The sequence below is a fragment of the Triturus cristatus genome, chromosome 8 (assembly GCF_964204655.1).
Source record: "Triturus cristatus chromosome 8, aTriCri1.1, whole genome shotgun sequence".
In the NCBI taxonomy this organism is placed as follows: Eukaryota; Metazoa; Chordata; class Amphibia; order Caudata; family Salamandridae; genus Triturus; species Triturus cristatus.
This window is the reverse complement of record NC_140591.1, coordinates 228,520,335-228,535,710: the sequence shown is the minus strand read 5'-3', so window position 1 is coordinate 228,535,710 and position 15,376 is coordinate 228,520,335. Positions and strand designations below refer to the sequence as shown.

General features: G+C 46.5%; 1 protein-coding gene across 3 annotated transcripts in view; it reads left to right on the top strand.

Annotated features, from left to right (window-relative positions):
• MTMR2 (myotubularin related protein 2) overlaps window positions 1-15,376 on the top strand; it is a 450,663-nt gene that overhangs the window by 166,345 nt on the left and 268,942 nt on the right. For all 3 annotated transcript variants that reach the window (XM_085621424.1, XM_085621425.1, XM_085621426.1), the window contains one exon: window positions 9,774-9,923. In XM_085621424.1, coding sequence (XP_085477550.1) covers window positions 9,774-9,923 — 150 coding nt within the window. The remainder of the gene's footprint in view (window positions 1-9,773; window positions 9,924-15,376) is intronic.

The following is a 15,376-nucleotide window of genomic DNA, read 5'->3' as shown; positions in this document are numbered from 1 at the left end:
GTGACTCAGTGTGGGAAGAACAAACGGGAACGAGTGAGTATGCTGTTAGAAACTTACCGAGAAACACTCAACTTACCACAACTGTGTATTTTGAAAATCCCTGTGCATGACTATAGGCATAATGCTTCATTTAAAACGTTTTAAGTTACGTGTAGCATGTCCACAAAGGCCCCAAGACTCACTTAGTGAAAATTCCGTTTTTTTAAGTCGAGCCCTATTGCCTGTCTCCGGGCCACACCTAAAATTTGTAGGTGTGGCCCGGAGACAGCTTGAGCTACAATAGCTTTATAAAATCACTCAGGAAAAAAAAATGCATACAAACCTACAGGGACTTTAAGCCAGCCCTTTAAATCACAACTGTTGTTGAATTATTGCTTGTGCGCACCACAGCATAGAGCGTGTGGCAGTGGGTCGGCCCCCTGCAGCCTTTGGCTGTCTTCAGCTGTGAGTGATGTTCTTTTATTTGATCATATATGCTCATCCTGCTAAAAGAAGTACACAAGTGCCAGGGCTGGTATGGCAATTTTTTTTCCATTCTATATTATTTTATTTGGTTTTCAGTCATCCTTGTGTGTTTAGTCTGTCTTCAGTAATACAAAGTCAATGGTAACTTTCATTTGCACAGAAAACTCCAGTTTCAGGTTTTGGTTAAGTTTGAAAATGTATTTAGTAAAAAGATGAGAACACATAAAAATGGAGCAAAGGGATCCCCAGAATCCGCATAGAAGTCGGGCCCCCCAAGGCGAGGTGAAGTATGCATATGCATTTATACCCTAGAACGGAGCTTTCTAGAATCTGCATGTTTAATCGGTTTCGAAACCACAGTGCGTGGGTGCAGGGATGGGCTCACGAGAACAGGAACCGATGACCTTTGAAAGTATCCACACCTGTGTTCCATACATGTTTTAGCTTGATTTGCTTTTTGGGAAGCACCTGCGGTGTTCAATTAAAACTGTATACATGCCTTTTAAAATTTTATTTACAAGCCTGAGGGGCAGGTAACGTTTAATTTAACATAAATGACTGCCAAGTTTAGGCACTAGCACGTTTTCAATTTTTCTTTATTTTTGTGGCATGTACTGACAATAAAAAAAATTGCAAGAGCTTGCCAATGACAGACCTACAGACTTTGTAATTGCTTATTATTTTACTGTGAACTCTTATAAAACCTCTGATGGCTATTTGATGTCAGGCACCCAGTGAATCTCTCTACAGTTGTTGCCCCTGAAGCCAGCACCCTGGCCCTTAACTAGCAGCAGGTTGGCTTCGACTGCTGTGCCTAATAAGACCCTACTTCCTACCCTGTGGATTGCGTCATTATGCAAACTGTTACCTGGTGGATCATCCACCTTACCCACAAGTAATGGAGAAAGTGTTTTCGACACTAGCTGTACTCGCCCCGTGTTCCAAGGGATAATGACCCCCCTCTTTCCCAAAAAAACCAGCTCCATTGTTCTTGCTAACCAGTTACAGTGACTAGAATACATGAACCAACTTGATTTCTTTTTACCATGGTCTTAAAGTTACACCTGTTTGGTCTAAACAAGACAAGTGAGAGCGGATGACACCGCTGTACTAGAACAGACTGCCTTAGGGCTGAAAAGCCAGATAAGGGTCGTCGCTGTTTATATAGAGAACAACCAGATGAATTAGAGTTGCTCCAGATGAAAGCCTTCAGGTGCGAATGGCCCACGGTTTTCAATGGACCATAGATCACTCCTATTATGAACTGATTACTCAATACATGTACCTTCAACTGATCTTTTCTCCTAGTCTCCTGGGTAATACACAACACAAGTTGAGGCAGTCAGTGAAAGATCCAGAACTTCAATCATGGAGAGCAAAAGACTAAAAGAAGGCAGCATGCTTATCAATCACCGTTTCTGGCTCCCATGGTCCCAGATTCAAGCAAGCATTGACATATTTCAAACACTGCATGCATTCTGCTTCATGCTTACTTGAATTGGCCAATGGCATGAACGCTTCATCATGACCCTGGCAGGGGCCATTCTGTCTGTCAGTCTGTGCTAGGCTTTTGGGAAATTCACAGTGCTTATACCTAGAATGCAAGCATAAAATGTCTCTGGAAATGAGACCTTTAATTCATCAAAAGAGGCATTCTTCTCTACTCATGTTCCTTAATGTAGCAGAACACTCCTAAACATGTGGAATGGCCTGAAATCTAGCAGTAGAGTTTTTACATGCTATGTAGCCTTACGGCATGCTTCCATCTGTTACTACTGTGAGTTCTACCTCTTGGAACTTCAAGCACACCTTACACACCAGAAAGCTGATCTTACGTCCCAGAGACTCTCCGCCTATAAGAAAAAAAAAACATTATTCACAAACATCAGACTACACTCATAAATTAACTCACCTCAGGCAAAGCCGATTCCCTGGTGGACTCATCAGTCTCACCTACCACATACATATACTGGGTACAGGAGGTTATGTTGGGTTCTTAAATCAAACACACAGCAAAGTTTACAAACAGCAATACAACAGTTTCAACTGGGTTTTTGATTGAGGGTGTTGGAAACCTTACTCGAGCAACAACCACAGTCCTTGTCAGGGTGAACTACAAAAGTCACTAAATTAACCTGTGCTTAACCCTCTAGTAGGTTGGCACAAAAGCTTAACACTGTTAATGCACACTGTTAAGCTTAACACAAGCTTAACACTGTGCATCCCACAAACAATAATAAAGTGAAAACACAACACGAGATATCCCACACAATGTAGAAAAATAGAGTAACATTTAATAAATAAAATGAGACCAAAATAGCAAAAATCCTATCAGTAGAACTTCAGAAATGCAATTTTAAAGGTTTAAGTAAATGAAGCCTCAAGAAAAGAAAGCGCTAACTATGGATGACTGGTCGCACTAGACAGGGACAAAGTCACAAATTCAGGCCAACCATGATGGAGTGCAGACTGAATACAGGGACCAGGTTAGACCCACAGAAAAGCTACCTTCCCGAAGTCCTGCACGCAGAGTTAAAACTTCAGAGTTTCACATTAGGAGCTCAGCTGTTGACAGCCAAGGGACCAGGACCTGGGGAGGCACCTCTTAGGGATCAGAACTCTCTCCAGCAGAGGACACCAGGGCTCAGGTAGGTCCAGTTGTAGGCAGGGCCAGTTGCAGGAGGTCAGCTGGGCAGTTGCAGGGAGGCCTCTGGTGCTTGTAGTGTCCCTGTAGCTGAGAACAGCCGGTGAGTCATCTGACCCTTGGAGTCACTTAGGTAGTCCTGGTTTCAAGAAGATAGTCCCCTCTCCTTCAAGCAGCACGGCAAGCCTTAAGCAGCAGGGCAGCCCTCTGAAGAAAGAGGAAGGCCTCAAGCAGCAAGGCACTCCTCTGGTAGGAGCAGAGGAGTCTTCTGAGAAAGAGGCCAGGGCTCCAGCAGCAGGGCATTCCTCTGAAAAACAAGGGAGGCCTCAAGTGGTCAGTCCACTAGAGTACAAGGTAGTCCTTCTGTAGTGTTCCGCAAGTCCAGGAGTGTCCTGAAGAGTGGGTCTTTTTTTTTGATAATCAATTTTATTGACATTTGGAAAAAAACAAAAATTTACAATAAAAACAAAATCGAGCACAGTACTCTGATTAACAAGGACAGTGGAGGTAAGGGTAAAAGTCAGAGGAATAGGCTCTAGAATTTGCCCCAGAGTGAATTTTGGTCACACCCATGCCGCCATCGTAAGGGGGTATCCGACAGCGAACCAGGGCCATGCGCGGCCTCGCGCCCTTCCACAAAAACCGGGTGAGCAGGCCATCGATCTCATGGGACCAGCTCCCCGAGAGATGAAAGGTTATGTTTTGAAGAATATATAGGAAGCGGGGGAGAACCATCATTTTGAAGAGTGCACTTCTGCCAAAGGGATTAAGAGGGAGGGATTGCCAGAGCTTGAGGTGGGCATTGGCCTTGGTGACCAGGGGTGTAAGGTTGAGGGCTCACTCCAGGTCTGGGAGTAGGGTCACCCAAATTCCTAAGTGTTTGAAGGACTGTCTGCGGAAGGGAATAGTTGTTTGCCAGTCAAAACAGGCTCGTGATGAGTGGAGGGGAACCAGCGTGGATTTTGCGGGATTGAGTCGCAGACCGGAGGCTCGCTCAAAGGCGGAAAGGACTGTTAAGCAGCGTGGGCCAGAGTCTTCAGGATCCGCTAGGTAAAGGAGGACGTCGCCTGCGTAAAGGGCGACATTGCCTATGTGATGGGGGTCCCAGGACCATCCCCGAATTTGAGGGTCATTACGTATAAGGGTGGCCAGGGGCTCCATTGCCAACGCAAATAAGAGCGTGAGAGGGGACATCCCTGGCGGGTGCTCCTCTGGATGGAAAAGGCCTCCGAAAAAGCGCCGTTAGTCAGGACCCGAGCTTTAGGGCCGGAATATAGGACCCGGATAAGACGCCTGAATGGGAGGCCAAATCCCATCGCTTCTAACACAGCCTCCAGGTAGCTCCAGTCAGCCGTATCAAAAGCCTTTTCAAAGTCGATGAAAAGCAGGGCCAGGTATGGGGTAAGCTCGTGGCGATGTGCAAGGGCAAGGTGGAGGCGGCGTATGCAGTGTTGGGTACCCCGGGCAGGCATGAAGCCACATTGGTCTGGATGGACCAAGTCATGTAGGAGGGGGCAGAGGCGTTGAGCCAGGGCAGTGGCAAAGATTTTCATCTCTGTATTGATGAGGGAAATGGGGCGATAGTCCGCACAGGAGAGGGAGAGTGGCTGTGTCTTAGGAATAACCACAATGGTGGCTATGTCGGTCTCTGGGGGAAGGACCCCGTTTCCATGACATGCCAGAACAGATCGACTGGGGGGGGGGACCATCAGATCGCGGTAGGTCGCATAATACTCTTGGGGGTATCCGCCCAGCACTTGCGTCTTACCGGAGTGCAGGAGTGAAATGGTTCCATGTATCTCTTCTGAGGTAAGGGGGAGATCCAAAGTCTCAGAGACAGCCTGGGTAAGACGGGGCAGCTGAGTCAGAGCCTTCTTCATCAGGTTTGGGAGGCCGAGCCGTATAAAGTTGGGCATAGTAGCCTGCGAAGGCTTGGGCGATGGCATGCAAGGTACAGTGGTGAATGCCGGCTGCGTCGCGGATCTCAGGGATTATGCGGTTGGCTTTGGGATATGAGACAAGGCTATGGAGTCATTTCCAGTTTTTGTCACCCCAGCCGTATACACGCGCCACCGAGGAGCGCCATAACATTTTAGCTGATTCCAGAGAAATCTGGCAAATCTCCTCCCGAAGCAACGCGAGTTGTCGGGCAGAGCGAGGGCTTTCTGCGGAGGGTTAGGATGACTCCAGCCGTGCAGCTTGGGCCTCAAGGTGTGTCAGGCGGGCAGTCTGAGCCATCCGCTTTGCGAGTAGCAAGCCTCTAGCCACACCCCTCATAGTGGCCTTGCCAGCCTCCCATAGTGTACCCGGTGAGGGGACTGATCCCTTGTTGGTCAATAGATAATGCTTCAGCTCTTGTCTGAGGGAGTCGACAAAGTCAGCATCTTGCAAAAACCACACGTTCATCCGCCAGACCGTGCGAACGCCATCCGGGGTCCGCCCCAGTCGGAGAGAGACAGGGGAGTGATCGGAGATGCCTCGGGGAAGGATAATCACCCCGGACACCAAATGACAATCGGTTGCCGGCAACAGGAACAAGTCAATGCGGGAGTGAGTGTGGTGAGCCACCGAAGTGTGAGTGTATTGGTCTTGGCGGGGTTCCAAACCCTCCTGGCATCGCAGAGGCCCAGAGCAGAGGACCAATCAGAGAGGTGCTTAGCAGAAGCAAGGTGGGACGCAGAGGGAGTGCCTGTCGTGTCACAAGAAGGTTGCAACACAGCGTTGAAGTCGCCCCCATTAACCGTTAGACCCTGAGGAAAAGTGGAGATTAACAGTGTAAGATGTCGGAGAGTGGAGGGCGTTGTGGCGAGGGGAATGTATGCACAAAGGAGATTGAGAAGGTGACCCTCGAGCTTACCAGTTAGGGCCACGTATCGCCCCTGGGTGTCGGTCTCCACCTGTACTAAATGGAAGGGGAGACCCCTACGGATTGGTATGGCCACCCCTATGGGAGCCCCGCGCAAAACCAGAGTGCCAGACCCTGTCAAACCCATAGCGGGCGAGGAAGGCGCATTGAGTCCCTAGGAGGTGTGTTTCTTGCAGGAATAAAATATCAGGCGCTTGGCGTTGGGCACTGCGAAGAACCGCGGTTCGTTTTATCTAGTAAGCCATTGACATTCCATGACAGAATGTGCAGGGGTTTATTAAGAGGGAACATCACATGGTTGGGTGGAGCATACGTGGAGCAGCGCAGAGGGACCTGGGTCCCAGGGAAGGGGTCATCTCAGAGCCCGGGTGCAAGGATAAGGCTTGGGGAACACAGCTGTTTCCCTGTCATCAGTAGTGGTGTACATGTGTTGTGGAATGTCACAAAAAACAGCAGCCCAAACGAGGCCACCAACAATAAACAATTGGAAGACAACGGTCCTCTCACCTCCCCATACTCCCCAACACCACCTGCCCTACACTTCTGAAAATGAAGCATCTGTCGCCCTGAAAGGAAATGATTCAAAAATAACAATAACAACAATGACAACCAATCCGAGTGCTAAGCTAAAACGATTAGCAGGACATAGTCGCGGCGGTGATGGACCCCTCTGTGTAGACGGATAAGCTATCGTTAACAGCTGCAGTAGAGCTTAAGAAACAGTTTATGGACCCAAGTCCGCGATGGTTCGATGTCAGACCTCATCATCCTCCCCAGATCTGCGGAGCGCGGGACTTCTGGACAAGTCAGAGTCAGATAGAGCAGGGTGCGGTGTCTCGGAAGGGGCAGGGACCCGGCTAAGGTCGATCAAGGAACTGGTCAGGCTGTGACTTCCAGAGACCCAAGGCAGTCCAGAAGGAAGGAGCAATTGGGACATTGCTACAGGCGAACATGAGGCCCAGTTGCGTCGGTCACCCTTTTTACGGGACCAAGTGCGGCGTCGCTGCGGCTTGGGAGTGGTTGGTTGAGGTTGCGTAAGCTCGCGTCGAGCGGGGGGGGGAAGTGGGGTGAGCACGGAGAGGGCGCTCCTCCGTGAGCCAAGTCCAGGCCACTTGAGGGGTGTCAAAAAGAGGGTTTTATCCTGGAAAACGACTTTGAGCCAGGCTAGAAAGAGGTGACCATAACGAAGACCCATGAGAGATGGCTTCTTTGGGTACCCAGGTCTCCACGAATATGTCCGTACGGCCCTGTTCTGCGCCTTCAGGAAACCCCACGAGGCACAGGTTATTGCGTCTTGACCTGTTTTCAGCGTCTTCGGCCCGTCGGTGGAGCTCCGAGGTCTGAGTATGGAGCCGGGCCACTTGGGTCTTCAATTGGCCTATGTCGTCTTCAGCTGTGGAAATGCGTGATTTGGCCTCCGTAATTTGGGTTGTGGCATTACGGAGGTCCTGGCGAATAAGAGCCACGTCCACCTTCACTTCGCCAATCTTGTTCTCCACCGAAGCCTAAGAGGCACTGATTGCTTGGAGGATGGTGAAGAGGTCTCCGTCAGTTGTTCCCCAACCGGGGTCTCGGTCATTGGTGGTGTATTAGTCCATTCTGGTTTGGGTCGGCGGAGCAATTGTCCTCGAGGCACGGTCTTTGCCCATCGCGGCCGTGGAGACAGGTCCTGACGCCAACCAGGCGGGGGGCGGTCAGCAGGTCAAAGTAGGGAGGGAGTCGACACCCGAGCCGAAGAGTGGGTGTTAGGGTCCACTATTTATACCTGGTGCCAGCTTTGAAGTGTAAGACACTGCTGGAGTCTGCCCTCCTCTTTGTCCCACCCTCCCTCCCCCCCCCCCCCGCCCACAGTTGGTTCTGGAATTTACTTTCTCTCTGGCCCGTTCCCAAGAATCCTGGTGTCAAGTTCTTTATGAGTGTGCTAAGTCAGCTTCTTTGAAATGTAAGTAGGGCAGGGAACTTCTCTGCCCCTCCCATTCCTGATGGGGAGCAGTTAACAGGGCCAGGCAGCTGGAAACTCTTAAAAGGCCTCAGAAGTTTAGGTCAGGAAAGTACTAGGGTGAGCCGAACTCGCAGTGTTTTACTCTGCAGAGTACTGCAGAGTTACCCAAAAACTGGGTGAGACTCCGTGGAGTTCTGCGAGTGACAGAGTTGTGGCACATCACGCTGCTCACGATGATTTTTAGCCCCGGAGCTTGTCCCGCGCTGTATGGCACCATGCCGCACACCAAAGGGCGCTGCTTTTTTCTGCCACTCAAGTAGATTTTCGACTCAAGCAGCAGCTTTGTCACCACAAGCGGCAGCTTTCTCAGTGTGAGTGGTAGCGACGTACTGCGAATCTCGCTGGGAGACAGTCTAAGGCTTGATTTTCTTGCTCGCACTCGCCAACTTACTGTTGGCAAGCCTCACGTGACAAAAAACTCCTCCACACGGCGGTTGGTGGAGTTTTTCCGAAACTCGGCGCTCCAAGCAGAGTGGGAAAAACATTGTAAACTCCGCCGGAGGAGCGGAGTTTATCCGCCACTCCTAGAAAATACTAACTTTCTAATTGTGACATTTTCAAAATTGCAAATTAAAATCCGTCTTTACCGTAAAAGAGGATTTTAAATTACAATTCATTTGAGTCCAAACAGGACATTTCTACCTACTCTCAATCAAACATTATCACTTATCAAATGTAATAAGGTAACCCAATGTTATCCTGTGGCAGAGGTAGGCCTTAGGGCAGCGAAAAACAAATGTAGGAGTTTTTCACTAACAAGACGTATAAAACTTAAAAACACATGTTCTACATATTAAATACAAGGCTCCCTGCCCTTTTTTGGCTGTTCAGGGCCTAAATTAGTGGTGGCTTATATGTATTAAAAAGGAAGGTTTAGCTCTGGCAACAGGTTTATTTTGCCAGGTCAATTTGGTAGTTTAACTCTGCACACAGGTTGCAGTGGCAGACCTCAGACATGAACGAGCAGAAAAGCAAAACGGGGCAGAAAAACGAGCAGATAGGCAAAACAGGTGGTAGAAAAAGGAGCAGAAAATGGTAAACATAGGGTAGAAAAACAGGCAGATAAGGCAAAACAGATTGCGGGAAAACAAGCCGAAAAGGAAAAACGGAGCAGAAGAGGGCAAAACAGAGTGCAAAAAGACTAGCAGAAAAGACAAAATGGAGGGCAGAAAAATGAGCAGAAAGGTGAAACGGGGCAGAAAAGCGAGCAGAAAAGGCAAAACGGAGCAAAAAATTGGTAGAGGAGGTGCAAACCGAGGGCAGCAGGTAGACAGGCAGCAGAGGGTAGCGGACTGTGGGCAAGCTGGACAGGTGAACTGTCGCAGGGGTAGCTGACATGAGGACCTTATGGTTTAAGGCGACTTTCTGTGCCTAGACCCCAGTGGGCACTGTCAAAGGCGGTCTTTAGTGGGGTCTGTGGTAGGGGTACTGGCTGTCATACATGGTCAAATGCCACTCCTTGAGCTCATTGTGCTTCGCAGAAAGCTTACCCTGTAGGCTGTTCAGTCCCACCCTGCACGCAGTGCCCAGTTGTCTCTTGAGGCAAGATGACTGACCATTAAGCAAGCTCATTTGAATGGGGGGAGGTATGGTTGGCTACTTAGAATAAAAATAATAAAGGTTATAAAAAAAATGTTTCTCAAAAAATATTAATTGAAGGAACATTTTAGGCATAATCGCCACCTCCACAAAGGCGTAAGTATGTGTGTGTTCTGTAGTTTTAAAAAACAATATTTGCAATGTTCAAACTTACCTATTTGTTTTGTGATTTGGTTTTCACTTTGATTTCCATTCAGGGTGTTCCCAACGATAGCTGGAGAATTACCAGAGCAAATGAGCATTATGAATTGTGTGACACCTATCCTGCCATTTTGGTTGTACCTGCGAATGTTTCCGATGATGAATTAAAGAAAGTGGCATCCTTCAGGTCAAGGGACAGATTACCAGTAAGTATGGAGCAAAACTTTCCATTAACAGACTAGGTTCTGGCCAACCAAAAAACTAGCCATAAAAATCCTCTAGTAGTAGAAACGCTCCATAGCAATATTAGGAGTGGATGATAAGCTCAAATGTGAGGACCATTTAAATTAATGCACAAATATAACTGCTCACAAACTAGAATCCTGCAGCTAATGAGGTATTTGTAAAATCTTTTTTACGAACACAGCCAGCAATTTTAGTATACCTTTAAATCAAGAACTTTAACTACAAAGAGGTCAGGTCACACAAGCTGGTAAAATACACCAGTCAAGGGATATAGAAGGTAAATGTTTAATAGGTATGCTGTATTTCCGAACCCATTGGTAGGTTGCCACCCTCTGTAGTCGGAAGGGGTGAACAAAATGTCATTGGCAGATTCTTCTCTCATCCTAGCACATTTAGCATTAAATGGGGCTTGTCAGATTTTGTATATGATATTCATCATTTAATGTTATTTTTCATATGTAAAGGTGCACAATTAGCACTTTGTTTGTTATAAAAGAGGCATGGATTTACAGTGCAGCAAACTTAATTTTCTGTACAGTTATACTACTTGCCTCTAGTTAGAAAAATGTATATATGGTTTGGTATTTTTTAAGGGCACACCTAACTGGCTAGCAACATATAGCTGCACGGGTGAAGCAGTAGTCATACATTGGGGGAATGGACAAAGTGAGGCGGTAGAGCTAGTATAAGAGGTGAGAAGTCAGCTTATCTGAGATAGTGTCTTGAAGAGGTGAGCTTTCAGTTTCCTCCTGAAATTTGCTGGTGCTGTTCTGATGCTGGAGTAGATGTTGTTTCAGGTTCCTGAGGCAAAGGATGACAAGGCTTGTTATCTCCTTCCTGCAGTATTTAGTATGTAATCTAGTAATGTCAGAATTCCTCATCTGGCATAGATCTTTAGATATTGTTGGGTTGCTAGGTAGGTAGACAAGGATCACGGTGTAGAGGGCCTTGTACTGATGCAAATGGTCCAGGCGTTTAGCGCAAGCCTATGTAGATTTGTTAGCACAATGGTGACATGGTTGGTTTAGCCTCTTGATGGGCTATGCTACTGCATAAAGTACGCCTTTCAGAGGAGCTTGGGTAGTTTCTGGGATGCTGTTGAGGAAGGCGTTGCATCCATCTACATGGAAGAGGACTAGGACGTGAACTGTCATTTTAAAGTTTTCACCTGGAAGACTAGATTCTGCATTGTAGGTTCCACACTAATAAATGTATAATATTTTCTGCTAGATTGCATGGATCCAGGAACACTTCTGCCATATCACTTCTTGTGTGTGTGTAATCTTTGAAAAAAACAAGTCTTAGTGATGTTATAGTCAGGTGAAAACATCAGTGATAGCGTAACATTTTAAACTAAAAAAAACACTAACATTTACTTTTATAGTTATCTTTAGTAACTATAAATCATGCCATAAGGTAACTATAACTCACACCCTCAATATGCACAGTCTTCTCATCAATGATGTAATTTCAAATGTGTCAGCGATGTTATCAATGATGTTATAGAGCATGTCATGAGTGATGTAATATGTGGGGTAATTAGCTGTGCATGGCGAGGGCGTGAGTTATAGGGCACAAGTTAACTGGTGAATATCATTTCTTTTTCAGTTCAAAACGTTATGTTGTCACTGAAATTTTCACTTTACTATAACATCACTGTAATCTGAAAATCAAGGACCCAGTCTAAACAATGAGGACTTAACCATCTCTGCTTTGTTCACAAGTCCGGTGGGAGGGAGTGTCTCAAAACATATAAGATGGGTGCTGCAAATCATTGAACATAGATATCCCATCCAGTCCAAATCTCCTCCTCCCACGATTCCACCAAAAGGTGCACCGAAACATCAGTTAGATGCATGAAGAAAGGAGATTGGATGTGTTCCATGGAATTGCAAGACGGTTATTTTCATATTCCAGAAACAGAGAAACAGAAAATTCTTGGGATTCATAGTAGGGAAAGTACATTACCATTACAGTGTACTTTCCTTCAGTCTAAAATCTTCACAAATGCATGGGGGTAGTGGTAGCTTTCCCACTCTAGAGATTGATCAAAATTTAACGATATCTTGACGTTTGGGTCATAAAAGCAACTTCACCGGAGATAGTTTGTCGATTTTGCGATTTCACCATTTATTTATTTTGCCTACTTGGTATTCATCATCATCAAAAGTCTTTATTTTGGTTTTACAGTACCATAAAAGAAGCAAGCACATTGATCTTATGTAACAGTAGACAAGATAAAGGGTACTATACAGTCTCTTGGAGTTTTTAAAAACGAATATGCATCCACCAAAAACTTGACACAAAAGTGCAAATACATAAAAGGCGCAAAGGGTAAATTTCAGTATTTCAGTGCTTTGTCCTATTAAAACCGAGCTAAAGTGCTAGTGCCTGTGTGACTTTTGTTTATATGTCAATTTTACAACCTAATTACACAACAGTTTCCATTTTAAAACCAATGCCCCAGATTAGCAATAGAGTGATAAAGATTTGACCCTGCTTAAAAGATAATAGTTTAAAAACCAATTATTTACAATCCAAAGTGCTAGTTCAGGGTACACGCCCGGTTGGTCTGATCATTTCGATCTCAGCAAGTTTTATTTACACCAAACGGGCGAGTAGATAGAGCCCTCCTTCTTATCGCCCAAAATTGACCCAGAACTTTTTCTGTAGCACATGCATAAAGTGGTCTCGCATTTGACTTTAAAATGCGTAGGGCATCTTTATGGCTATGTGTCCCAATCTGTTTACAAACCGGAGTTAGCTACTTCCTTCTAGGTCTGGCGTATGCAGCACAGGCAAAGAATACATGGCCTATTGTTTTGTTTGGGCATGGACAAGAGGGACAGCCCTTGTGATGTGATGTATTTGTCACCCAAGTATTAGTAAAAGTATTAATGGGTAGGCAGCCATATCTGAACTTAGTGTACAATTTTCTGTCTGCCGGCACTTTAATAAAATCAAGGCAACTTTCTAGCCGGCTGCCTGATTTGATATCAGTGAACACATCAGTTAAACAGCCATGGCGTATTTTCAAGAAACTCGTCTGTTCTACCCACGCCCAAAACTGTGATTTTAATGTGTCCCTAGAGTATGTGGGCGGAAGACCTTCTTGCTCCTCAGGTACACCTATTTCTGCCCGGATGGTATTTATATATTTAAACCACCCAGTTTTATGATTTAAGTCCAAGGCTGAAACTTCTGTATAAGCAGCAGCGTAGGACATCAATTCGGGGGTTGTGACCAATCTATGCCAGAAGAGCAATGGGCGTAAGCTCGCCTGGTCATTGATAGACTTAATACCCATGTCAAGTTTCAGGGGAAGGAGGGGAGTACTCTGTGGAAGTGATACCATACTCCTAAGGAACTTATTTTCTATTGTTGCGAGGATGTTCGCATTTGTGGAACCCCAGAGTTCTGCCCCATAACGCACACTTGGTATTCATGTTAATAGTCAAAGGTTTACTGCAACAGCAGTTCAGATTCTCAACTATCTAGGGGCAGCCTTAAACACAAAGCGAGGAAAAGTGTCTTCTTCCAAAGAGAAAGCGTTTTCTATTATAAAGAAGTGCCATTAACTTCTACAGACTCTGTCCACTACAGCAAGGCGGGTTTCTGCCTTTCTGGGAGTGATGGCCTCCGGCATTTTTCTAGTTCCAGATGCACATCTTTACATGAAACCTCTTCAACAGTGCAAGTAAGATCAATGGAACCAACACAAGAACAGCTGGGTAATCAAGCACTGTTAAAGCCAAAGAGTCGCTATAGTGATGGTGTCAGACAAGGAATCTCTTAAATTGGACAACTTTCCAACAGAACCTTCCTTCTAAGACCATAGTGATGGATGAGTCTGTTCGATTTGGGTGGCCCATCTGCAAGTCTGGTCAGTACAGGTACTGTGATCAGAGAGCCGACAGCTCTGTCATATACACATCCTAGAACTCAAAGCTGTACATTTAGCATTAAAAGTTTTCCCATCCTTGTATAACCACAAACAGGTTGGTGATCCAAACAGTCATCACAACCACAATGTATTATTTGAAAAAACATAGTGGGACCAGATCAAGGATTTTATCTCAGTAAGATTAAGGAATATGGCACTGGCTTCTTGCAAGACAGTTATTCATTCAAGCAGTGCACATCGCAGTTCTTCCCAATTCCCAAGAATATATGCTAAGCAGATATAACAATGAAAATTATCTGTTGGAGCTAAACAACATCTTATAAGATATTTTCAAAGAATGGGGGTTTCCTCAAATTATTTTGGCTACCAAACTAAGCACCAAATGGCCAGAATTCGTGGTAAGAGTTTGGGAGCCAGAATCAATGGGCGATGCTCCTTTCGTGAATTGGTTGATCAGATTTCTTTACTGTTGTTTCCACATTCCCCCTGATTCGGACACTAGTCATGAAGCGGAAGCATTCCAATGTGAAAATGATTCTCTTTTCTCCGGAATGGCCAAGGCAGTGGTCATTTCCAGAACTCCTCCATCTGTTGTTAACCACACGAGGAACTGACATGCTTTTAATAAAAGAAGATTTGCTGCAAAATCGTGAATATTTGCGAATTTGCAGCAAAAAAACCAAAACAAAAACACACAAGTTCTCCCCTGCTTATTTTTATTTATGCCCCTGGGTGGGCCGTGGGGGGCATGCTTTAAAATAGGGAGGGAGGCACTCGCTGCCCTCCTCCTGCGTCTCTTTTAATCCCCAGGGACCACCACCTCCCTTGGGTTTTATTAATATATTGGAGGGGGTGCGCAGCCCCCTCCTGCAGCTCTTAAGAGCCCCAGGACTACCACCTCCCAGAGTCTTTATTAACATATTGAGGGGGGGCCACGCAGCCCCCCTCCTGCAGCTCTTAAGAGCCCCCCTCCTTGGCCCAGTAGGGCCCTGGAAACCACTACCTCCCCGGGCCAAAAATATCAGTTAACGTGGGAGGGATTTGCGTCCCCCCCCCCCCCATCCCAGGCCGTATTCGGTCCCGGGGACCATCACCTCCCTGGAGCAGGCCCTTCAAACAGAAAGGCCCTATGATCCATCACCCCCCAGGGCCAGCGCCATATGTCCCTGGGTGCCCACCCCGGACATAACTGTTTGCTCTCACATGGCAGGAGATATGACGGCTCTCTCCAAGCGAGAGCAAACAGTAAGTCCGCTCCCAGGGGGCAGGAGCAGAAAACTGCTCCCACCAGCTGGCAGCGGACTTTTCATCTGTTTCCTTGCCCACTGTTAAGCAGTCAGGAAAACAGATAAAAGGATTGCTCCCACACACAGGGAGCTGCATATTTAGCAGCTCCCTGTGTGCAGGAGCAATCCCAGGGACTGCGGAGGCGTTGAGGCTCCCCTGCGGTTCCCAATATTGCACACTGGGGACCCTGGGTGGGCTCCAGGGCACCCAGCATGAAGAGGC